Source organism: Corvus moneduloides, chromosome 4 (assembly GCF_009650955.1).
Source record: "Corvus moneduloides isolate bCorMon1 chromosome 4, bCorMon1.pri, whole genome shotgun sequence".
NCBI classification, from domain to species: Eukaryota; Metazoa; Chordata; class Aves; order Passeriformes; family Corvidae; genus Corvus; species Corvus moneduloides.
The window spans coordinates 24,473,399-24,498,409 of NC_045479.1; the positions used below are offsets into that span (position 1 = coordinate 24,473,399).

The window sequence follows — 25,011 nt, forward strand, 5'->3', positions numbered from 1 at the left end:
GGGATTGGCTAAAACACAGATGCATGGAATCTGATGTCCTTCCCATTAGGTTTGTTTCCATTACTTATGGCTGAAGTATCTGGATGTTTCTGCATATTTTTCAGCATAGCTGTGATGGATGTATTCTGCAAGGTGAAGAGGTTAATGTGTTACCGTAACTGTGACAGAGGAGGAATATAGAAATGGAGAAGAAAGAGAAGAGAGTTATTCCCTATTTGATCCTATTTCCTATCCTTTCTCAGTGTTGGGAGCTTGCCAGTATTGAGTGTTTTGTTTATAGTATAGAAAGTCCCATCTCTTATGGCTTGACATTTAGTAGATTTAATATCATAATGCAATAGTTCTGGATACATAACAGGAATCCATGCAGTGCTTTGTGACATTGTCAGGCAGCGAGCATGAGTGACAAGCCACCAGCAGCGTTCTTGCTGGGGGGCCCATTAGATCACATCATGGTAGAAAACAGGGAAATCAGATCATTCCAGTGTGTAACGTAATGTAATCTGCCATGCCATTCACAGACCACAAGAAAGCACAGAGCTTAAACCCAAGAAGACTGTGGGGATTGGTGTCCCACCTTCCTATACAGAAATTTATATTTCTCCTGTATTGATAGCCACACATGAATCTTTTCACTACATGGCAAGAGTTAACTGCTGTACTCTTCCTTTAGCCCCTTGCCTTCTGAACCTGTATATTTTTTCAGCAAAATAATTGGTGATTATCCCCTTCAGAGGGAGTTTTCATTGTATCTACCCCTGACTGGTCTGAGTCCTTCATAATTTTCACACTACCCCTATTTTAAGTTGCAGATATTCCAGGGAGATTACTGCCTCCCCAAAAGGCAGTGTGTGCGTGTGGGGACTGCCACCTACCAGCCTGCTGCTGGACCAATTGTCTTGGACTAGCACATTGTGGTGTTTTTTGGTAAAGTGCCACAGCTCGTGAGAAAGGTCAGGTTAAAGTTCCTCACAGTCCGTGATGCTGTGCCCAGCAACAGCTGTTTGGGGAAGGAGAGTAAGAACAGGATAAGTACATGTCAAAGCTTCTTTCCCTATGGCCTCCCAGATTCTGACATTCTTGGAATGAACTCCTAGTGCTTATGTTATGAGAAATGATGGATTAAAAATCTCCTGTTTAGCTCTTCCATGATTCTCTTTTATTTCTGACATTGCTTTTGCATTTATCCCTCTGACAACTTTTTTTAAGGGTGAAGGATCGCAGTTTTTTACTTGGTCCTTCCTTGTTCAGAAAATTCCCATTCCTTCAGTCGTCTTTCGTAGCTTTCTATCTGCTATTTCTAATGCTACTGTCTCTGTGTTCGAGATGGAGGGATGAGAACTGGCTGCTGTATTCAAGTGACAAATATTCAAGCAGGTGCCCCAGGGACTTGTACAGTGGCAAGATGGTGCCTTCTGGTTTGTTTTCGATCACTTTCCAGACACTTCCTAACCTGCCTTTTTGAATTCCGGCTGACACTTTGGTAGAACTCAAACAGCATCTCAAAGGTGTCTTTCCTGAGTGGTAATTTCTAATTTAAGTTCACTGCTGTGTTCATGTAGTTATGTTTGTTTTGTCCCGTGTCCATTGCTTTTGCTGTCGTCAGAACTGAGATTCATCTTGCATTTCAACAGTATTTTTAAAACCATCTGCAAGGCTTTGTGATCAGATTTAATTTGTATTACCCTGGATTTTTTCTCATCGGTAAGTTTTGTCACTTCGTGTTTTCCAGATCATTTATGAATGTTTTGAACAGCACAAATTGTTTCCTTTTAATCCTCTATAGGACCTTCCCTCCTATTCTTTGAGAATTTAGGAGGCTTTTTAAGAGTCTTTAGTGAGAGACTTCGTCAAAAATGATGTAGAAATGCAAGTTTTATATCAAGTGATCACCTCTATCCACATGCTCATCAGCTCCTTCAAAGAACTCAGATACGTGCCATACAGCTTCCTTCTACAAAAGCTATGTGATGAGGAATTGATATGTTATTTCTCTCTTAGGGCCAGTAATTCTTTTCATCATTATTCTTTCTACCGATTTCAGGCATAAGGAAGTCAGACCTGTGCCTTGCATCCCCTCAAAACACATCTCAAACACTGGCATTGTGTTTGCTGCTTTTTGCCTAGTACCGAGGCTGTGTTAAGCCTGGCATTGTATGCTACAGTTTAATTGCTCAGCCTTTATTATTTCATGTTCAGTTTGGATTCCAGTCAAGATTTCTAAAATATCGAATTCTTGAATTTACTCTTGTTCATTTACTGTTTTTTCCTAAAACCTTTTCTTCCAATTCTTCATCTTGAAATAGTTCCCCTTGCTTTTCTCTGCAAAGAAAACCCCATTGTGGGGACCTCCTTGTATCCCTATGGAAGATGCATGGATGCAGAGAATTCATTTAGCTTTTGTGCTTCCTCCTTATCTTCTTTGAGCATTCTTTTTACATCTCAATCATCTGTCGGCCCTACAGACACACTCTGGCAGGCTTCCTGCTTCTGTTGTCTTTGAAAAGAATTTTATTACATGTTTTTATGTCTTTAGCTACTTGTTCCTCAAGATATGCTTTTTGACGGACTTACGGCTTCTCAGTTAACTTAGCTTAGTTAACTTATTTGGGTAGAACTTGCACTTTTTGAGGGACCCTTCTTTATTCATCTGTTAAACCACCCTGGGCTGAAGCAGCAGCCAAAGGCAGCTCCTTTTGAACTGACACCACCATTTTCAATATGCAGGGTACCAAATATTTCTGACATTAGAGACTGGAAACTGTCCATGCCCCACTCTGTCCTGGGACAGACACAATTCTGTTCCTCTGTCCCCCATGCCCACTCTTGACTGTCGCCGTCCACACACATGGACCCATTGCTGATGTGTTACGCTGATGCTGCAGGGAGGAGCCTCAGCCCTCCGTCTCTTCCGTGCCCTAGGCGGTAACGCACCTCCTGCTTTTGAGCAAAGTGCCAGCGGAGAGGAGAGCTGCTGAAAGGTATGGGCTGAGCGTAGCTCTGAGACTGGAGTGGGGGGAGCTGGATGGGACAAGGTACAAGGGAGGAAAGTGGGGTTTTGGAAGGAAAGGTGAAGTACTGCACAGTAGTGGCAAAGCATGGGATCCCAAGGCCATCTTGTTTATCAGCTTTCACAACAGGGCAGTGCTTTTGCAGGACAAATCCCTATGCCTCTGCCAAATCTGACCAGCTGGAATCTGAGGGAGAAGGGAGGCAAGCAGAAGGAGGTATTTCACCACCACCCTAGTCCCCCCACACCGACCCATCCAGCACAGCAAAGATTTGGGATTTTATGCTGTCACAGTATCATGCGGTACTGTATCATATACAGTATCATGGGGTCCTCTCTTTGGATCTGCTGTTGCACCAGCTTCCCATGTTGCTGCACAGCTCAACTCTGTCGTGATGGGAAGTAGCACAGAAGACGTGGGTTCCCTAGGGAGATTAAGCACCATCCTAGTCTGGGGCATTTCTTACCAACTGCTGTTGGTTATCGAGTCCTGAAAGTTTGTTTGTTCTGTGAATCCAGTTCCTACGAGGCTTATTTTGTTTGTACACAGGTTCAACCCAAATGCTATGCATTGCCATGGGTGGTGGAATAGCCAAGACTTAAATGCAACATTTCTGAGTGTTTTAGTGACTTTCCCTCCCTTATAAATTTTATCCTCTTATCACTGACAGTCAGTGAAGCTGCTCTGTTAACTCCGTACCAAAAGGTTTGTGTTTTTGGAGCTAAATATTCCCATGCCACTTGTATGTGGCTTAGCTGGTGAAAACAAAGCTGTTATCTGCCACAGCCCTTCTAGATTACAGGTCCCTTTTCCATTGTTTCTGCTGAAATGTCATCTGGAGTTTCTGTACGGATGTTCAGGGTTGAATCCTGTCCCCAGTTGCTCATCAGTCCAATAGGTTGTTCTTGCAGAGCCCAACAAAGACACAGTAGCTCATGCTGTATATCTTGGTGCAAAACCTCAGTAGATGAAGCTTCAGACTGGAGATATGTGCAATTTTTTATGCTACAGGCATACAAATGAAAACTTTTTTTCATATGGCTCCATTAAGCGAGCACGTTGTTGTAATTTTGCTCTCTTTCTGGTGTAAATAGGTGAGGTTGGGGAAGGCTGAGGCTGGGCAGTCCCCGAGTGATGAACTCTTCATAGGTGGTGACCTTCCCCTGGCATTGTTACTGCTGAATTTGGAACCAACATGGTGTAGGGTAATGATGTTAAACTCTGGGACTCTGCTGTCAGACTGTGTTGCTCGCTGACATGTTTTAGGCCATGGCACTTTCCATCAACAGAGACACTGATGTTCTTGCTCAGGGAATGGCGTTCCACCAAATTAAAATGCCTACCTTGTGCTCTGAAAGCCATGCTGCTTCTCACTTTTCATTTTGTGAATCTTCTGTTGCACCAGTCCCACAGAATTGCTGTAATGTGCCCCTTGGATCTGCCCTGTTACAGAGGTGAACCACAGAGAAAATTCACCTGCATGCAGAAAGCCAGCACAAAATGAAGGGTACTGGTCAACTCACACTCGGAACTGAAAAATCCCTCTTTGAACATTGCGTATGTTTCGTGCTAAACTCTCTACAAAGGTGATTTTCACAGAGAACATTATGCACAGTCTAAAATTGTCCTTGGTTATCAAAAGCTTAAAGGAGTTGCACAATGCAGTTAAAAGCAGAATTTGTTGCTCTGTCTGCAAACTGCAGCACTGTCCTTTGGGATAAAAGGTGCTTGAGAAATGGAAGTTATGATAATAGTGAAAAATTACCTGTCTGTCTGTGTTGTGAGGTGGTGCTCGGAGTTGCATGCAGAGAGGGAAAGAATGGGCTCCTGGGAGGGGAGTTTTCATGAGGGCCCAACACTGACCCGTGTAGAGTGGGGATTCTCAAGTTACAGATGGAGGGAGGAACAGCTTCAGAAAAACAGAGCTGGTTTGAAGTTCAGGTGCTGAAAAGTGGTAGGCTGGAGTTCAAAGACAGGATTATTGGCTAGTGTTGCTTTAGGAGTTGGTGGGGGAAGAGCTTAAGGCCAGAGCATTACTGCATTGCTGATTTATCAACACAGCCAACACTGTGGATGGTGTTTGAGCCACTTCTAAATCCAGCTGCTGGCAATGAAAGGCACATTTAATCCATGTTGTAGATTGTTTGAAGAGGTATCTGCCTCCTGGTCTCTCCCTGAGGCTGGGATTGCTGAAATTGAAAAGAAAGTGAGAGGGAAGTTTTTAACTGTTTCACAAACTCTTCTCCTTTGGAGGGGACCAAATTCCAGTAGCACCTTTAACATTTGGGATATTGAAAAATGAAAGGTTTTCTACTCTCTTGCCCCCTGCAGAGAAAACCCCCACTGTCTCGTCTGTATCTAAGGGACAGAATCAAAGACAGGATTTGTATTTAAATAGTTTAGTGTTAAAGTGTGTTCTTTTCTTCAAGCTGGGATTAATGGTCTGCACTTAGGAGTTCCAGGATCCATCTGCACTGTTGGCTCTGATCTCTCTGCAGCAGGCCACCACTGCAAGATAAAACACTGAAAAACAACCCTTATTAAAGTAATTCTCGTTTAGTCTATTTCTTCAATTGTCTTCCATGAAAGAATATCATTGTTTAACCAGTTCCCTTAAGGGTTAATTCCCCTCCAATTTAATACCCCTATGCTCTGTTAGCAGACAATGGGGCTGACACTGCCTGTGGGGGGGTTACAGACTGAAGCTCCAAAAATGCAAGAACAGAGGGCAGTTCTCAAATCAGGCCCAAGATGCACCTGCAGGGTAACACCAAACTTTTGGAATAAGAGTAAGACAGAGGGTGACCCTAATCTGCAAAAGGTATTAAAAGTAAGAATTAAAGAGCATCAGTAGGTCGACAGGGAGCATAGGGGGTGAAAATGTTTGGAATAGCTGGAAAGCTGGAGCCTGAGAATAAAGCACCAATGTGCTTTAGGGTGTTATGGTTCAGTATTGATGTGTATTGAAGGCCTAAGGCAGTAGGTTGGAACAGCAGGCATACAGTGGATCTCAGCTCAGCTACGTACTCAGACCTACATGGGAGGCCCTGACACTGAAGCAATCCCAATTGCTCTAGAACAGATTCATGTTGAATAAGCAGAACTCTCTGTGGACTGCCAAAAATTTGCCTTGGTGCTTCATAGCTCTCATCAGTCCCATGGATATAAATATACCTATAAGCAGCAAAAAAGAGGGTGCTAACAGAATCCACTAGGAAGCATGTAAGCATCTTTTTATAGTTAGACGTGATTGTAACAAATCTCAGAACTAAAATCCAGTGATGTTATGACCCCTCTTGTGGATCACTTTATTCAGGGATCTTTAGTCAAGTGCAAAGGGACTCTGCAAGCAGGAAATAGACAATTTAGCCAATAAATAACTGCTTTATACAGTTAACACACACAGAGCCTAGTTAGGATTTAATGAAATATTAGGCTAAACATTAGCATACCCCTCACCTGTGTAAAGGGACCCAAAGATTCTTTGCAGACATCAATCAGAAGTGAAGAGTCAACCTCCATGGTTGCCATCTGCCACCAGCTGGCTCAGGACTGATGGCACTGACAACTCAACTCAATGACCCAAATGATTCATGACAGGTCCTCAGCTAGACTGACTATCCCAACTAAACTATGGTTTTGTTTTTCCTCTGAGATTTTATATCTTCCTGTGTTGGTGGTTTTCCTCTGGAATCCCTGGGCTAATGCTGGTGCAGCCCTAGAGCTTTTGCCCTGCAGGCTTTCCCCAGCTCATTCTCAGCAGTTTAAGTTGTGCTGTATCAGAGCTGGGCCCTGGATCCTTGCTACACAGGTAGTTCAGTGCCTGGGTTGTGTGTCAAAGGAGGAACATTACAGCATGTATTGTGGAGAAGGAGGGTTACAGCAGCTTTTTGATTTTAAAGTGGCAAAGTTCTGAAGCTTGCTCAGTATCAACACTTTCTATTTTGGGGATCTTGTGTCAGTTCTAATAGACAAGAAATATCGAACCCTAAGTAGGGTTGTTCCTTTGTTTGTACGGTGTCTTTCTAGAGCTTTCTGGTTATGAATGTTTTGGATCAGGCAAGTTGGCACTTCCTCTCAAGCCATAAAGACTGGGTGTTTTTTTAAGAATTGAGATTAGGTAGTGGAACCTGTGGCTTTAGGATCTTTGTTCCCAGATGAACCTACCTTAGAAATCAGAAAAGTTGCTTCTATATTGGAGCTGTCTGATGGTCTTCAGAAGCTGTGCTGCAAGAGCATCTGCCAGCAATGCACTTGCTTAGTGTGGCACTGCCTGGCTATTTCTTGGCTTGTCACTAGCAGCCTCACCGCTGGGCTGTGGGTACATGACCCAGCCATGGGAAATCAGTAACTCTTGATTATAAAAATGGTCCTGCTGGGGTACCTCCGAGTAACGCAAGCAGGAAGTGGTGAAGGAGCAAAGCTCATCTTGCCACTTCCCCTGCCACATTGCTCTGGTGCTGAAAAGCAGGCTTTGGTTTGCAGGCTGTCTGATACATTCCAGACTCCCGGGTTACCAACGCTGAGGTAGGCTAACTCTCTGCCTGCTTCAAAATAGGAAATACAGCCTTTGTGCAAACAGTTTTTTCCTACCTGAAAGTTCTCATCACCCATGCTAAGCCATCACAATGAAAAAACTCTTTCAACCTTCAGTATTGTGGCGCTTGTCCAAGAAAAAAAATATGTATTTACTGCAGCCCTGTTTGCTTTGTCCACAATTTGACTCACTCTTGAGGTAAAGTGTAGGTACCTGCAGGGGGCAAATGCATTTTTCTGTTGCAGGACAGAGTCACTTGCTTTATTGGGAACTGTGACAGGATAATGGTTGGTCTATACATGTTTTTCCCATGAGATTGCTCTAGAGAAAGAGATCTGTTGGAATAAGCATACACTATAGGTTGCTTGTACTTCTGACTTCAACTAATTATAGCCTTAGCCATGCCCTCTCTTCTAGCTGCTAATGTCTTCTCATGTCTAGTAACTGATGGCTGCCCGTAGTTGGTGCGTGCTTCTCCACAGTCAAATCACAGCACTGCCTATCAGCGTTCCAGAGGCTGGACTCCAGAATCCCAGCAGCTCATAGATATTGACAAGTATATACTTCTTCCAGCTTTGCTCTGCCCCCAAGACTCAGTATGGAAGCCATCGCCACGTTTGATTTCACTGCTTCTGGAGAAGACGAGTTGAGCTTCCAGGCTGGGGATATGTTGAAGGTAAGTACAGTCCCAGGCTTGACTAAACAGCATTTCTGAGTCTGCTTCCAGATCTTCTTGTGCCTCCATTTGCCTTGGCAAAACAGTTGAAGACACATCTATAAACTAGGATACAAATGCAGGATACTCATCTCCCATAGAGTTTGCAATAGGACAACAGTTCCCAGGTCACTTGAGTCTGCGTCCGCTTTTCTTGATTTTATGTCCGTAAATTGTGGATTTAGTTGCCCTGCAGTCCTCTGTTAGTCATCAGGGAAGGGTAAGTACCTTTGCTGGGGCAGAGATCAAGATCTTCAGTAGACAGATTTTGAGGGTCCTGTCTGTTTTCATTGACCAGGTAAATCGTCCACAGAGACTACGTTATGATGATTATGTCTAAATGCAAGCAGGATGAGTTCTGTCCAGAGGGATTGCTGTCTTCCTTATTTCCAGCTCTTAAACTGTTTTAAAAACTGTTTAAAAGATAACCATTATCCATTACAGAATTTACTAACTTTTCACTGTTAGTAATTATTGTTAGATGCTGCAGGGGTTTTAGACAGTTACAAATAGAAGAGGAAAAGTCCATGAGACAGTCTGTTACACACATAATGGAATACTTCAAGAGGTCCTGGTCTAATAATGTTATACACACCCTTACAGGAATTTAGCAATGGGGCAATGGGAGAAGTAGAGTTGATCATATACAATACAGAGCATCTGAAAGTCTCTTCAAACTTGATTTGTATGTGTTATGATAGAACAGTTCTTGTTAATACTGTGGAAGTCCCACAGATGAAGTCACTTGAAGTTTCACCGTAATTACTTGTCCACTTCTCAGCCCCAGAGATTCTGTTTCAGTTGAAAATACCTGAGTATTACTCCTCTCTAAGGCCTTAACTCCTCCACTGTCCAAAGGGATGATGTACAATAATAGGATGTAAACCCTTGTTTGGCCAGGGAGACTTTGCTACCTCTCTGTTCAGTCACAAATATTCCAGTTAATAATCAGATATTGGGTGTCAGCCTTGCCTTTTCCATCACCACCATTTTTTAATTTTATTGGCCTTTTAATTCTTGGCACTTAGACAAAGATGATAGCATCCAGAACTCATTAATACCAAATTTTTCCAAAGATCTGTGAGAAGCTTCTGGAGAAATCACTGCCTCTCTTCAGCACAGATAAACACTCTTATTCCTAATTCTTCCCCAGTCAGTCCCTACTATCACATGACCTTTACTGATACCTTTTTTCTCAGGAGACTTCCATCAAGTCCCTGGCTGGGGTGATGGTGTTGACCAGATCACTTTTCTTTCTGTTCCTCAATTTCCCTTCCTGTAAAATCATTATAAGCTAGAGCTTCCTTCCAAAGTATGCTGGAAGCTACTGATAAAAAGTGTCAACACTACACACCAGTTTTATTATTATTACTTGTCATAGAGAATTCACTACCAGAAAAATCAAACTGCCTCTTGCTTTAATGTCCTTGAGGTGAACAAAATAATACCTTAGCCACCCAAGCCAAAGTAGCAGTAAATCAGCCAAACAGCTCTGTTCTGGCATAGGCACACATACATTCATACCCCATCATGAGCCCCCTCATGCTGCCTGCAACAACCTGCTGATTTATAAAGGAGATAAGATGAAGTATTGATGTAGAGATTACAAAACAGGAAACATGAGGCCCTCAACCAGCAGCGACAGGAGGAAATCCACCCTCTTACCCCCCCACACATCCTTCTCTGAGAGGATGACACACTGAGAGAAACCTGCCAGCCCTGCAGTGACAAACAGCAGGTGGGTCTTTCTGGAAACCTCACTTCCAACAGAGCAGGGCGTGAGCATGAGCAGGAAGTAGCTATCATCCCCTGTGTTTGGCCACAGCAGTGAAGAAAGATCCTTAACCCAGCACCCAGGCATGAGGACAGCAGTGACTATACAAATAGGGAATTCCACAGCTTTCTATTCCTTAACTTTTCTGAATCCAAATGTTTAAAAAAGGCCTACGTGGCAGGGAAGGCAATGAAAAATTGGCTCCAGAGACAGTAACATCCTGTTGCCGATACGAAGCAATTAGAATGTGCCTTAGGCTCCCAAAAGCATGAGATTGGCTCACAAACTAAGTATTATTACTGTTAACAATAGATTTCAAATTAAGGCTTTTCCACTTGCTTTTTCCTTCTAAAACTGTCATGGGTCATGCTTTTAGGCTCCTCTCCAAAACCAGAAAGAGCAGAAGCATGGTCTATTTCATACAGCAGAATCCTGTCCCAGGAGTTGGAATGTCAAACAAAACACCAAAGACCACAACATTTGCAGTAAAATCCCAGTGTGGTTGTATTCCTGTCCTCTCTCCTCTAGCTTAGGGCTGTATCTTGGGCCATTAGCCAGGGTGCCATGAATTTGTGCCCTCCCTGGTCAGCAGTGAAGTTTCTAAGGACCATTACAGTTAACATTAATGTGAGGACACTTGAAGCTGCTCCAGTGTGTGATGTGGACTCACTTCCAGCTATCCTACAATCTCCTAAGTATAATAGGGTCTTGAAAACACTTTTTGCCTCCTTCTTTTATCTACCTTGGCATAGCTTGGTGCAGCTGAAGATTTAACCCTCAAGAATCTCTTGTGAAATGATGTGTGAGAGCACGTGGTAACGTCTGTGCAGTCATAACACACACTGATACAGCTGTATATCCCTCCATACCCATATGGAGGAGGAGTTTTCACAGATATTTTCTTCTTCCCTTTTGAATCTGAGATGCTCCAGTACCAACTATAAAAGGCAGCACAGAGAATATCTTAAACCCCTATTAAGTCTTTCAAAGCTGAATTTCTCCATTTCACAGTCATCAGGGGCACATGGACAGGCAGTCAGTCAAAGCGGTAAAGTTAACAAGCAATCTGTCTAATTCTGCTTGGGCTTTTTTATTGCTTGTTTGCTGTGGAGTGTCATCAGCCACTAACCTTGTTGCACTCTGGGTGGGAAGTAGAGAACGTGTACTATTTTCTTTTATTCTTACAAGGCATTATAGGTTTCTGCCAGAATCTTGGTTACTTTTGCTTTTCTCAGGAGACACATTTATTCCATCCGTTTCTCCATTGCAGATTTTGAGCTCCCAGGAAGAGTGGTACAAGGCTGAGCTCAGGAGTCACGAGGGCTACGTTCCTAAGAACTTCATTGATTTCCATGTTCCCCCGTAAGTGTGACAGAAATGGTGTCACCACCATGGCACATTCCCACTGAGTGCTGTCAGGAGCACATGTGCATGCACACGCAGAGGTCAGGACAGGGGAAGTGCTGGGTATAACATCCTGCACTTTGGGGCCAGCAAGGATTGCCATAATGCTACACACATTTCTGCCAGCACAGCGTATTTCTACCCCAAAGCATCCTTTGTTCTTTCAGAGATAAATGGATCTCGATGATCGCTGTCACTCCCAAGTGACTCTTTTGTTACTGCTGCTCAGAGGGATGCTGGGATGTGGTAGGAATTGCGTTTAGATGTCCTCAGAGAGAGGGAGAATAGTCATGATGTGAAGTCTTGGCAACAGAGACAGAGGCTAAGCACAAAAGGAAGAGCAAGAGATCTTTCTGAAAACGAATTACAAAAAGGAAATTCCCTCCCCCTTCGACTCTTAACGACACTGACTCCCTTTTCCCACCCTGCCGCTGCATTCCCTCCCCCCGCGCCAAGTGCTTGTGAGTTTCTCTCGGTGCGCTAGAGGTCAGTGCAATGCTGCGCGACCGTGACAGCTGGTGTTACTTCTGGATCGGCAGAGTTGATAGACCAGACATGCTGCCCTGCTCTTTCTCTCTCTCTCTCTCTCTCAATCTCACACACACACACAAACAGATCTGTCAGAGGACAGGTGTACCTGCATTTCTCTCTTCCCCCTGGGGAGATGGCACTGCACTTTCAGAAAGAACTGATGCGTGTTGAAATGCATGTTAAATATGCTCTCCAGCCCTATGCCACAAATATGACCATGCATGGGATTTTTACAACCTTTCCGTTAGCAGAAGTGCTCCCAGAAGCACCTCTCATTGTCCTCTTTTTTCAAAAGGGCTGCAGCATTTCGGGGGTGAAAAAGCAGAGCATGCACCAAGCCCGGTACTTGTGGCTGTAATGCGCTGATGCCCTGAGCAGTCATACTGGGAGCACACAGGAATTTTGAGGTTACAAATAAGTGCCTCTGTCCCCTTTGGAGGTGGCACTTACTGGCCTTTTTGGACATAAGCCAGCCTGCTTGGCAGAGCTGAAGGACATTATTAGTTTGCTGTGCAAATATGGGCTTGTACTTTTGGGCCTCAGGGGGATGAGAACTTCCAGTCAGTTGTTCGCTCTTTCACAGGGCTGTGGCATCACTCAGGAACACTGGCAGCTTCTTTTTTCACATGCATTTTTCTTGGGTTGCCTTCTTTGTGCAAGAGCTGCGAAGAAATATTTCCACTTTGACACTTTTCTAAGCATCAGGTCTGCACTTTGAAGCAGTTCAGGCCAGATGACAGAACTAAACATAGGGAAGAAGGCTACCTCCTATTTTTGATTGATTGTTTTTGCCCTTTTCTTTCTTGTAAAGTAATCATTGAAACTGGTTATAAAGGCTCATTGAAATCTGATTTCCCTTTGCTAATGATACATAGGTAAACTGTGATGATAATAAGAAACTCCAAAGTAGAAATTACAGACCTTAGGAAATTAACAGTCCTTCATTTTAATGCAATACAGGCTTAATTAAGCATTACATATAATCAAAGACTGCAGATTGTAGATCTTATTAGCTATGGAGTGGACATATGCAAATGTATGTGATTTTTTTGTTTCTCTACTGACATTGTATTCTTTTACTATTTATGGTGACTTTCTCATTATTAGTCCAGTGCCTTATGCTATCGTTTGTTATGGCTGGCTAAATTTGCATAAGTGTGCTTATGTATTCTGTGCTTCTGCAATTTTGTGGTATTGTAACTCTTGCAGGAACCAATTTATTAGCACTAAAACTTTCATGGCTTTCTTCTGCTAAAAATGTATGTGTCTTCCATGCAATATATCCATCACAGCCCAGTAATTTTCAATCAGTTTGCCAAAAAGCAATTTGATGTATCTGTCTGAGAATTATGTGTGTATATATGTATACATACACATTTGTAATTTAAAATTTCTTTGACTAGCACCGTATTGTACTGTGCCTGTAATTACAGTTTCAGCTGAGTGTTGCTTCTTAGCAGGCCAAAACTTACACTGTTCTCATTGCATGTACATGCTTTTACTGCTCAAAGAAAATGGTCTGCATGCATCAAACCCCTGTACCTTAGTATATCCATGGCCACTGAGAGTAGCCATGTGGGCTCCTCTGATCCTTTTGTTTTCTTCCCTCCATCCTGCTTATTCACATTCTCCCTACCCTCAACTTTTTTATTCCTCACCTTAATTCACATTGTTATTCACATTGCCATGATTTTTCCCACTTGACAGCTGGTTTGATGAGAAGATATCCCGCCACGAAGCAGAAAACCTTCTCATGAGCAAAGGAGTTGGCTGCTTTGTTGTCCGAGCCAGTCAGAACTCTCATGGTGACTTTTCCATCTCTGTCAGGTATCTGCTTCCCACAGCATATTCCTGCTTCTTTTCCTGTTTAATGGTGTCCCTAGCCTCCTCTCGACAGGATTCCTAATGTGATGTAGCCTCTTGAGACGTTTCCATGCTGCCAGTCACTGGTAGCGCTGCTGTGTTGTGAATGAGAACAAATCAGACATCTGATTCCCACATGTTTCTGCCTCTTTTCAAGTGACACAGTGAATGCCCCATTCCAAAGCTGCGTCTCCTGGTGATCTCCTTCTCTGAAGGAGCTACAGCAAAGGAGAGTGGTACAGGGAAAGTCTCCCACAGTGCTTAACATGTATCTTCCATTTGTTTTAATTCCCTGACAGCTCTGGTTACTGAATCCAAGAATTCAACTACTACCTATTAAGAGATTACTATTACATTGTTAACTTATTTCCCACAGGTCGCTAAACAGCCATTGGACAAGGAATGGTTTTCCATTTCTTGCAGCCCAGCTGCATTTCAGCAACTTGCTGTAGCCGCATGCTTCTCAGAGCATTTGCTTCTAAGCAGAGCTCTTAAATGATGATTGGTTTCCCAATTTTCAGTCAAACAGTTGATAACCAGATTTTAAATTAGGGTCATGATTAACAATGTCTTTTCCAAGTGGTACTTGCTGATTCAGGCAGCTCAAAAAGTATCCAGGAGGAATGCAAGAAAACATTCTGGTTACATTTGCACCGATGAACACCAACAAATTAAGTACAGTCAGGCTCTTTCTCTGGCCCTGAAGTCAAGCAGACTGTGTGGCAGTCTGTCAGTGTGGCAGAGGTCAGATCTGTATGGCTACAAACTCTTCACCCCAGCAAACAGAAGAGCTGTATTCAAGCAGCTCCATGTGAACAGTTCCTGGGCTGTTCAGTCTTCCTGACTGTGGCCCAGCACTATCTAAGGGAAAGCTTTTCCATTTAAACCACAACCATGCTAACACTTAAACAGCTTGAGACTGTAGCAGTCAAGGATACCATTCAGTCCCTGCCTGTCCCCATTTAGTTTATTTGTGCAGATGTAGCCTTTGAGAAGAGTGGTTTGAGTTCCTGGAGTTGCACAGAGCAAGGAGGTGGGTATCAAAACCAGACCACATCTGGTGTAAAGAAGAATTGTACACATCAGACAAGAGGTGAGAGGAGGGGAGGTGCAGGGAAAATAAGGGGCAGAAGGTTGAGATTGTTGGTTTGGCTTGTAACAGCACTGGAAATTTCCTTTTTTTTTGCTTTGGATAGGGAGAATGACCTGTAGTAATGACGTTACACTAGATTTTATGCCATTTAAAGCTTAGTGTGTGGCTTCACATTAACCACCCCATGGTGTGTAAAAGTGTACTACATGGTCTTATAGTCAATGCAGACCAGATGTTTAAACAGGACCTGCAGAGGCTTTGGGTAGACTACAGTTGCACTTTTTCACCCTGGAAACTCCTGTGGCCTTTATTTCAAAAGAGAGACTTTAAAACCCTATGCTTTGTTCTGATAGTGCTTTGTGACTGGGCAGCCCTGGGGCACTCTGTGTTTGCAAATCGATGAGTCTTTTGAAATAGAGCCACATCTGGGTCCAGTACGTACAAGGACTGCCACTGCATGACTTTCCAGAAGTCTAGATTTGGCCAAGCAAGAAGTTTTGGTACCCTTCTGGAAAAGACTTTTTCAAAAAAGGTGGAAGTGCAATCTGTTTGATGATCTCTTACTTTTCCATTGGGATCTAGGCATGAAGATGATGTGCAACACTTCAAAGTGATGAGGGATTCAAAGGGTAGCTATTACTTGTGGACAGAGAAATTCCACTCGCTAAACAAGCTGGTGGACTACTACAAGACAACTTCCATCTCCAGGCAGAAGCAGATCTTCCTAAAGGACAACAGCCAAGAAGAGAAGGTAAACACAAACTGTCCTTAGAAGTTTCTCAGTCAGAAACCTTTCTGTGGAAGAAGTTCATCCCATGAGAGTGTCTAGGGATGGAGAGGAGGGAGAGTCTGTCCCCTGGAAACCAGACCACATCACTACACTGGCGGGGCCTGAGACACAGATTTTTAGTGGAGTCAGTGGTATATAGAGTTATATAACTGAGCAGAATTTTTTGATTCTTCAAATCTGAATAGAAGTGCTTTGCTAAAGCTGTGCTAAGACCTCAGAGTTGAAATACTAAGATGCCAAGGAAAGCAGGACTTACCTCATTGAAATGCCTGGATTTCCTGAAAGCAGGTACAGCACTGACTGGTGAGTTGTGACTAAGAATTTGAGTCTGGTTTCTTAGTGTCCTTGCACGCACCCTGAGTGCAACTACAGCTGCAAATTTGTCTGCTCAGAAGAATTGTCCGTCTTCTGCTACCAAGCAAACACAGGAAAAGGAATGTGGAGGGACAGAGGCAGAACCTGGAGCAGTTAACCTGGCTGTTAGGAACTGGAAAGTACTACTGAGAAGAACATAGCAGATCTGGGAACAAGATGTGCCTTCAGGGAATGTATAGTTGATGTTTGAGAAGGCAGAGAAATGCCAGTCCAATGAATGCCTGTTTTTGTGCCAGGGGAACAAGCAAATGACATAGCAGAGACTGCTACACATTGCACTCCCTGTGCTGGGAGTGAACATGCCTGATCACTGCAGTAACCAGAGTCCTGCTTTACTGGACTTTACTGGGAAATGGATTCTGGTGTTAAATTACCAGGATGTGCAGGCAGAGGCAAGGCACAAAGTACATGACCTGCTGGCTACAGCAGTAGAGTTTTATAGGCTGCATGTGGGTCATTCTTGCTGGCTCAAAAAGAGAGATAATACATTTTTCAGTCTGAAGAAGGGGTTTGGGTTGTTGTCTCTTTCTAGACCACTTATACAGAGCTTTAAAAATGCACTAGTAAGGTATTAAAATAGAGACTCTGGGACTTGTAAGAGAGAGATCACAGTGATGAATAGTCTGGGGAAGGAAAGAGACTGTATACATGTATATCAGTAAAACAACCTGTTTGGGCTGACTGTGAGCAGGAAGGGAAAGAGATGTATTTGCTCCAAGATGCAGACAGGCAAATGCAAGAACAGAACTCAAGTTTGCTTTGGCAAACTCTGTACATTTGTTATGGTGATGGGCACAGCAGGGTATGTTTAGCACTCATCACAGTGGGGTTTCTGTTACAATTCAAATTTCTAGATGCTACAGCTGTATGATAAAATGATTGTAATATATAGATTTCAGTGCAGAGACAAATGAAGTCTAAGGGCAGTATTTCAAGAAAGAGCTTGGCTTCTGTGCTCATCTTCACATCATTGGCCATATTTGCAGCCCAGCACATCTCAGTACTACCCTGACTTCAGATGGAGAGTGGCTATGACAAAGATCTAAAATACAGGATTCCTGATTTGTCCTTCTGTTCAGAGAGGCGGGATCTTTTACTTGAAAGAGTCTCCAGAATAGAGGGTAGTGGTAGTGATCGGTGTGCAATGATGGCACAGCTTTAGTCAAGGATGTGGTAGGAAGCAAAACCTGACCTCACTTTTGTGATCTTCCTTCCATCAGGAGAGGCGTGGTGGGAGCCTGGAACGGATAGGTCGGGAAGGATTCCACCTGAGAGGAGCAGCTGGAGAAGATCGTTCTGCTATTTCCAAGAGATACGTAGAGCATCCTATTTCCCATACTGCAGCAGCAACAGGTACTACAGGAACAAGGGGCGGGACATCAAGCCCAGGCACATGAAACATTGGCTTTTATTGCTTGGTAGTGAGTGAACAGTCACTTTGTCAAAAATCTGCATCTCTCAGCTGTGCACACAAAAGAGAACTTCCTTCCTAGATGTTTCCTACTCCTACTCTCCATGTGTCTGGGCCAGTTTGTGTTGATATGACTTCAGATGTGTGGTCACATGGCTACTTTTCTTTGAACTTGATTTTGTCTCATTCTTCTTTGGCTAATTTGACTACTAGATTTATAGGCTTGCTTGCTGTCCTTTACACTGTGGAGCAGCCCAAGAAAAGGTAAAGTAGTGAGTCCTCAGATATAGCCAGCTGCATCAGCATCACTAACTTTCCACCAGCATATGGGACAGAGGAAGAGCAAAGAGTGGGCAGGACTGGGTCATCATAACTCCAGATTGGCTAAAGTCCCCTTGGCAAGCATGGCTTTTCATCTGTGAGTTAGAACAACCTTAGTTTTTCTCCAAAAGTCTCAGAGACCAAAAAAGCCCCTATCTGACTGTTTTTCCCAGCAGCTGTGAAAGACAGCTGAGGACAGTCAACTTTCAACTCCTAAGTAAAATCCAAAATAGAACAGTCTAAGTTAACCTCTTCCATGAGGGTCATTGCTTACAGAACTGGAGCACAGGGACTGTGTTGGAAGCTGACATCTAAAATTACTTATTTGGGGGCTTTCCCCTGACTCCTTGCCCACTAATGACTCTTAAATCCCCTCATTTATACATCTCAGAATATACATATGTCAGAGTTTAATCTCAGCTGGCAACTAAGTACCATGCAGCCACTCAATCAGTCCTCCTCCTGCTGGTGGGAGTAGGGAGAGAATCGGGAAAAGGGTAAAACTCGTAGGTTGAGATAAGAATAGATTAATAATTGAAATAGGGTAAATGATAATAATAATAATAATAGTCATTATTATTATTTTCTATTTTTTTTAAAAGGAGACAACAAAAAGAGAGAGAGGAATAAAACTCAAGAAAAAAAAGTGATGCACAATACAATTGCTCATCACCCACTGACTGATGCCAGTCCCTAACCAGTTATTGACCTCTTCTGGCCAATTCCCCCCAGTTTATATACTGGATATGATGTTCTAGAGTATGGAATATCCCTTTGACCAGACACTGAAAAGTCCTTGATTTAGAATGAGCCAGTACTTAACAACAACTGAAACATCAGTGTCTTATCAGCAGTATTCACATACTAAATTCAAAACACAGCAGTATACCAGCTACTACAAAGAAAATGAACTCTATTCCAGCCAAAACCATAACAACATGACTTTTCTCTTGCTGTTTTCTTTCTAGGAAAGATATGGTGGGAGTCTGGACAGGAAAGACATGCTGCAAGGACTAAGGGATCATGGCCAAGGAAATGCAGGAGCTATGCAACGGAGACACACAGACCCACTGCACCAGCAGACACCGGTAGGTGATGCACCTGGAAGGCCTCATCTCCCCAAGTCAGTGGGGGATGGTCCTTTAGCAATGGCCAAGCAGTCTGGACAATGTCACCTACATGGAAGTTGCATGAGGAGTAGCATATTATGCCTGCCAGGACATGTCTTACAAGACATTTCTGAGTCTCAGTACTCTATCCCAGCCACTTGAATCTGCTTCTGAGGCACTCTGAGGGTAGGACTACAGCATTATATGGGCATAGTTCTGGTAACTGCTCTCAACGTCAGTCTTATGCAGCCTCAGTGGAAGAGGGAATTTAGCATGAGCTCAGCAAAATAGGTATCTGGGACATTGGAATGAGCACAAGCTCACCCATGGATTTCAATCAAGCATGAGTCCAGTCCAGCAGAAGACATTTCTGAAAGCCTAATGACCTCTTCTAGGAGAACCTCATGTCCATTAATGCAAAGGACTTTGAATTATCTTTGCCACCACAGCCAGGCAGTGACTGATGTCAGTAGCTATATGTGCAGATTTTTTAAGTTCTATGGAGATCTGCCTCATGATACTGTACCATGCTACAGTGCTCCTTCTGTCTTTCAATGCACTTGTAGTCACAATGTCTCTTCCACTAATTTTTTGCTGCAGTCCTGAAAAGGTCTGAGATCACTCAGCTCTACTTGTCGGTGCCTGGCACATCCTCTCAGACCTACTTTGCTGTCAAAGCAGGACTCACCTACCTGACACCCTTGGCTGTCAGAGCCTCTTAGCACAGTGGATGTGGGCACGATCCAAATGTGTCTCTGCAAACACCTCAGACCACTCCCCTACCTGGATCCATACCTGGCACTTGTCCTTCAGTAACTATCTGCTCTGCAAATTCCCACTATGTGAATGCCCACATAGAATATGGTGTCTTTCTTTGCCTCAGCCTGTTATTCCACTGCCAGCTCCAAAGTATTTCCCCATCAGCTCAGTGTAAGCTAGGGCATGCTCCTCTTTCTTGAGGAAATGCACACCTTAGCCCACAACCAGAGAATCTAGATCCAAGGAGAGAAGGGAAGGACAGCAGACCTTTCTCAAGTGTGAGTGAAAAAGAACAGATTGGATTAGGAGATTTGGAACATGTTAAAAAATAGGGGCATGCCCCTTTTTTTTGCAAAATCCCAAATCTTTATTGTAATCCAGCTCAAAATACAATGGTTTTTATCTCTGAGAGGCTGTGGCAATGAATAACAACATGCTCTTGCCTGCCACATCCGATCAGTGATCTAGAAGCCACAAATCTAATTATAGGAAGGTCTATATACCCAACCAAATAACTAGGAGCTAGGCCTAAGCAGGGCCCTGAATGGAAGATTTATCAAAAGTTAGTCTGTCTTCAAGCAGATCATTTCTTCTGTCCCTGCCAGATATACCTCCTAAATTATCCATGCCCCGTGGTTTGGATGCCAACAATTTCCCAGAAAGAAGCCCAAGCTATGTCCTTTAGAACATGATTTCTGGCCAAAATGGGAGACTGACTGCAAAGTCTCTTATGATTAAGCTCTCATAAGAAAAAAATCTAACCATAGTGCACATTACAGTGCACACCCCAAATAAACTGATATACCCAAACAGATCCTAAATCCTTTTGATCTCAGGGGCCTCACCTTGGGTAGAGTCTGAAGAAGATTTAAGACCCTCCCCTATGCCACAAAAGTGCCTGAAAGAGCAAGTATCCTTCTTTATCCTTCTTTACAATGTTCTCTTCTCTCACCTGCGTGCTGGCTCTCTCAGTCCTCTGCTGGCTGAGGACACATTTTGATATCCATACCAGCACCAGGCCAGCTCCCTAGAGGCATTCCCTTATAATTACAGCCCAGCAGGACTCAGGCAGGAGCCCTTCTGTGCTCCCAGAACTGGCTTCAGACATGGCTGTCCTGGCTGCCCTTACATGGCAGAGGCAACAGAGCCATGGGACCACAATTTCCTGGGGACCTGCTCTCAGTCTGACTTTTCACCTTATGGTGCAAATACCCACAAATACACTGAGGCTGCTGAGAAACCAAACACCATCCCTTGGGTGTCCCAGTAAATTGGTCCCTCCTTCCTGGCATCTTGGCCACTTCCGGGTTTAATTGCAAGTTGGTCTAAATTTCAGCACTGCTTGTTCTTGCTTAGTGAACATACTTGCTGGGGCTTAAGAGGGGTGACAGGAAGATGATCTCTAAGACTCTGGCTCCTTGTTCCCTGCCTGTCTCTTCTTTCCAGCGAACGCTGTGGGTCCGTGCCTTGTACGACTTTGATGCTATGGAGCACGATGAGCTGGGCTTCCGCAGTGGAGATATCTTAGAGGTCCTGGACAACTCCAACCCATCCTGGTGGAAAGGACGTCTGCGTGGGGAACTGGGTCTCTTCCCTGCCAACTACGTCACACCAGTTCTGCTGTGAGGGCACAGTATGGCCCAGAGGGCCGTGCTGGAGCTGCTCTTCTGACATGACGGGGACAAAGGAGTGCATCTTCCCTTGCCACCAGGACATACACTGTTTTTTGTTTTGTCTTAATTTATTGGCAATTGATCTTTTGAAATGTTGGTATGAAAGAGAATCCTTTGAAGAAGAATTTTTTTCCCCTATTTTTCATACTTATGAAGGGGAAGGGAGCAAAATCTTGGACTGTTCATGGAGACTTTGCTGGGTCCTCCCTGCCTTGTCACCTTTTGGCTAACTATTGACAAGTTGCTGCAATTAGGTTTGTTCTGCAGAAATGCCCCTGAGAAAAGTCAGGCTTCAGGTTAACTTCAGGTTCAGTATTCAAGTAGCCCTATCCCTTCATTTTGGATCTGGTAGCACTCATAGTTTCTTCAGGCTCCATTCCACCTTTCTTTCAGAGGCAGGAGGAACACCCATGCAAATTAAATGATCCTTGGCAACCACATTAATCCTTCAGTTAGGGAAGGAAAGTGAGGGCTTTAAGTTGAGGCAATCTAGACTTTTCTTAGTAGTTTCTGGCTTACCCATCTCATACTGTGTGTATGAACTGTATGGATATACCAGATGAAGGGAAAGAATCCTGTAAACTTCTGTACAAACATACAAGTGATGAAGGTATGGGACAGCAAGGAGCAACTTTCTTTGCTTCTTCTGATAGTCCTGCTCTTCTTTCTGCACCCCGTAACAACTTACCCCATGTTCAAGCTGTTCTTTTAGGTACCTACACTTCAGCTAGATAGCCTGATCAGAGCAGATCAGGCCCTTCAGCTGAATTAGTATCCACTGGATTGGATTGCAGTTAACATCCCTCACTGGTTCCTTTGGTAGAACTGAACTGGGGAGGGATTGGAGAGAAGAGGTTCCTCTGGTTTAGTAGCAGAAGTTCTTTCCCTGAGAACTTGCTGTGTTGAGGATCACCGTGTACACAACTCTGGCTTACTAGAGAAATGTCTCATCCAACAGGTTAAGCTGTTACTTTACAGTATGCAGAGAATAAAGCTGTAGCCATCAATTAGTCTGTTCTCTGTTCCAGTTTCTTTTGGATAAAATAAGGTAAATGAATAGGTTTTCAAACACTTGCTGAGTGAATGCCCAGATGTGATAGAAATTTATTGCAAATGCACATTTAAAATGATCCAAACCCTGTGAAGGGGACTCTACTGCGTAACTAGTGCTCAGGCACGTTGATATTAAACAAGCTGCCTGAATTTTTCACAGCATGTGGGACCTTACCAGTCAGCAAGGAGAAGTGATGATTAATCATTATTGAAAAAGAAAGAAAAGGCAAGTGAAAACCTCTAAAAACAAATCAGATTCAGCCAAAAAAAAAGCAACTTATCTTTTGTTAGTCCCAGTGGGAGAAAAAGAACCCAGGAAACAGGTTCTTGGTGAAGTCCAATTCAATGTAGCTGGACTGAATAAAGCTTCCAGCTAGACAGAGTATTAGCACAAAGAACCCATTTTGAGAGAACTCCACCAAAAGCAGATTATTAATGGGTGAAGTAAAATGCAAGTATTTAACAAGGCATATAAACTCTAAAGAGAATAGAAAACTTAGAAGGACACATTAAAAACTATTGGCTACCACAGTGGTCCAGGGAATATGACTGCCTGGGCTGGACTTGGCCCTGTCCTCTTGCAGGAGCTCGCTTCTGGGCCTTTAGTGTCTTCTTTTGAAGGGAAGTCCATGAGGCTTCTTTTGGAACACGATACCTTATCATTTGTATGAGGGTGTAACCTCCGTGGCTCCACAGTTTGAAGAGTGTTTTGGTGTGATTTGCCCTTTCTTAACCTTTTTGTGTGTTGGTTGGTTTTTTTATTAAGGTAGTTACAGCTTTGGAAGAGAAAGGGTTAATATTCAGTGAAAGAGGGAGAGAGGATTAATGCCAGGAGGAGACGGAAGCAAAGAAACCAGAGACTAACAAAGGCAAAGGAGGAATAAAAATGATGAATCTTTCATATTCAGCTCTGGCTGAAACAAAAGATATGGTGTATTCACAATTATTCCCATCATGTCAAATCATCTTTCAATTAATTCCTTTTTTTCTGTATTAGTTACTTTTAAAATTAGAAGCAATGTCTCCTTTTCCTTTCCTCAGCACTCTAAAGACCCTCTTGGTAGTGAAGATGTAGTTGCACAAAATTAATTGAAGATAATGCACTTAGCAGTTTGATAGCTCTTCACGCATTTGAAACCCCTTTACAGAGATTAACTAATTAAGCAAGTCTAAGTAATGCATTGCAAGTAGCCCCATGTTAACGCATGATTCATTTGAGGAAGAGGTAAATTTCACGTGATTTTTTTAATTGATGTTTAAGGAATTAATACTTAAGGTAATTAGTATTAAAGGACTGCACGCTAATTATGGACAACATACCAGCACCACAGTAAAATCACGATTTCTCATTATCAGCAGCATCTAACGACAGCAAAACTACCAGGAGGAGACGGCCTCACGGCGTCTGTTTTAACTCCACCAGTGCCCTGCGCTGCTGCCCTGTGCAGGGGCCAAGCTCGGGGCTGCCATGCCCTGTTTCTCTTGCCTCTGCTTTTGGCCTTGCCTGCTCCCCCAGCAGAGGCAGTGCTGCCTGCATTTACTGCACATGGCAGTAGCTGAGAGGCACAGGTGACAGTCTGCATTTTTGTACCCTCCCACAGTAAAAGTTGTTTTTCTCTCAACAAAACAACAGTGCTAAGGATCATGGCTATTCCCAAGTCAGTGGAGACTCCAGATACAAGGGGAGGTGTGGGGAAAGTGGGGAATTTTGCAGGGGATAGAAGGGGCTGTACAATGGAGAAGTTTTCTGTGCCCCATGCCGTTTTCTGCCCATGAAATTCTCTCTCTCATAGATTAGGCCACTTAATAAGGAAAAAGAGAGACACTCCTCTCCTCTAACCATATATCCTGCCAACCTTCCTTCTCCTTCTTCCAACAGGTTTTAATTGTAGCACAATCCTTGTTAATATTGTGGTGATTCACACCTCAGAGACTATTGCCCTTGCAAGAGGTACATATTAGCAGCCTAGGACTGGAGCCTTAAGGTGACAGTGCGCTGCACTGAGCTCAGCTGACATTTGTCAATGTTTCGGAAAGAACCAAAACCACTAGAACATATCCCAAGAGAGTGTGAAACCAAAATGGGGAGGAATAAAGAGGGAAACCAGAAAAGTATTTGGTTTCTTATTTTTCTTAAGCAAGAAAGACAGTTCATGAGAAAAGAAAATGTAAACAGAGATAAAAGTATGTGGGAAGGCAAGCATTATTATAACAAGTGAAACAGAGGAAGCTGGACTTGCACTTGGAAAAATAAGTTTGGTGAGCATAGCTGAGCTGTGCTTTCTCCTGTCTGAATGAAACTTTTGCCTATGTTCTGCTGCAAATCCATATTTTGCTTAGAAATGTCTCTGTGATTAATAAGGCTGAGCTGAAAAGAGTAAATTTCCTTTCACGTGAAAGATGTGCAGGCAGTTTTCTGTGCCACAAAAGAGAGGTCTCTCTGCATTGGCATCCATGTTTACTGAAACAGCTGTGCTCACTGGAGCGTGCTGCAAAAACCACAGGATCATGGCTGGTTCCCATTGGACTGCTCAAAGGTAAGAGCACAGGGGAGATGATCCTCAGGGCTGCCACAAAGTCAGCACCTGCTCA

General features: G+C 43.4%; 1 protein-coding gene across 1 annotated transcript; it reads left to right on the forward strand.

Annotated features, from left to right (window-relative positions):
• Window positions 1-2,851: 2,851 nt before the first annotated feature.
• On the forward strand, window positions 2,852-23,318 carry GRAP2 (GRB2 related adaptor protein 2). The gene is given in 9 exon segments (XM_032106588.1): window positions 2,852-2,981; window positions 8,122-8,224; window positions 11,308-11,399; window positions 13,680-13,799; window positions 15,511-15,679; window positions 17,314-17,424; window positions 17,426-17,446; window positions 18,794-18,913; window positions 21,140-23,318. Coding segments are annotated over 8 exon segments (891 nt in total). The 5' UTR covers window positions 2,852-2,981; window positions 8,122-8,146; the 3' UTR covers window positions 21,320-23,318.
• Window positions 23,319-25,011: the final 1,693 nt, after the last annotated feature.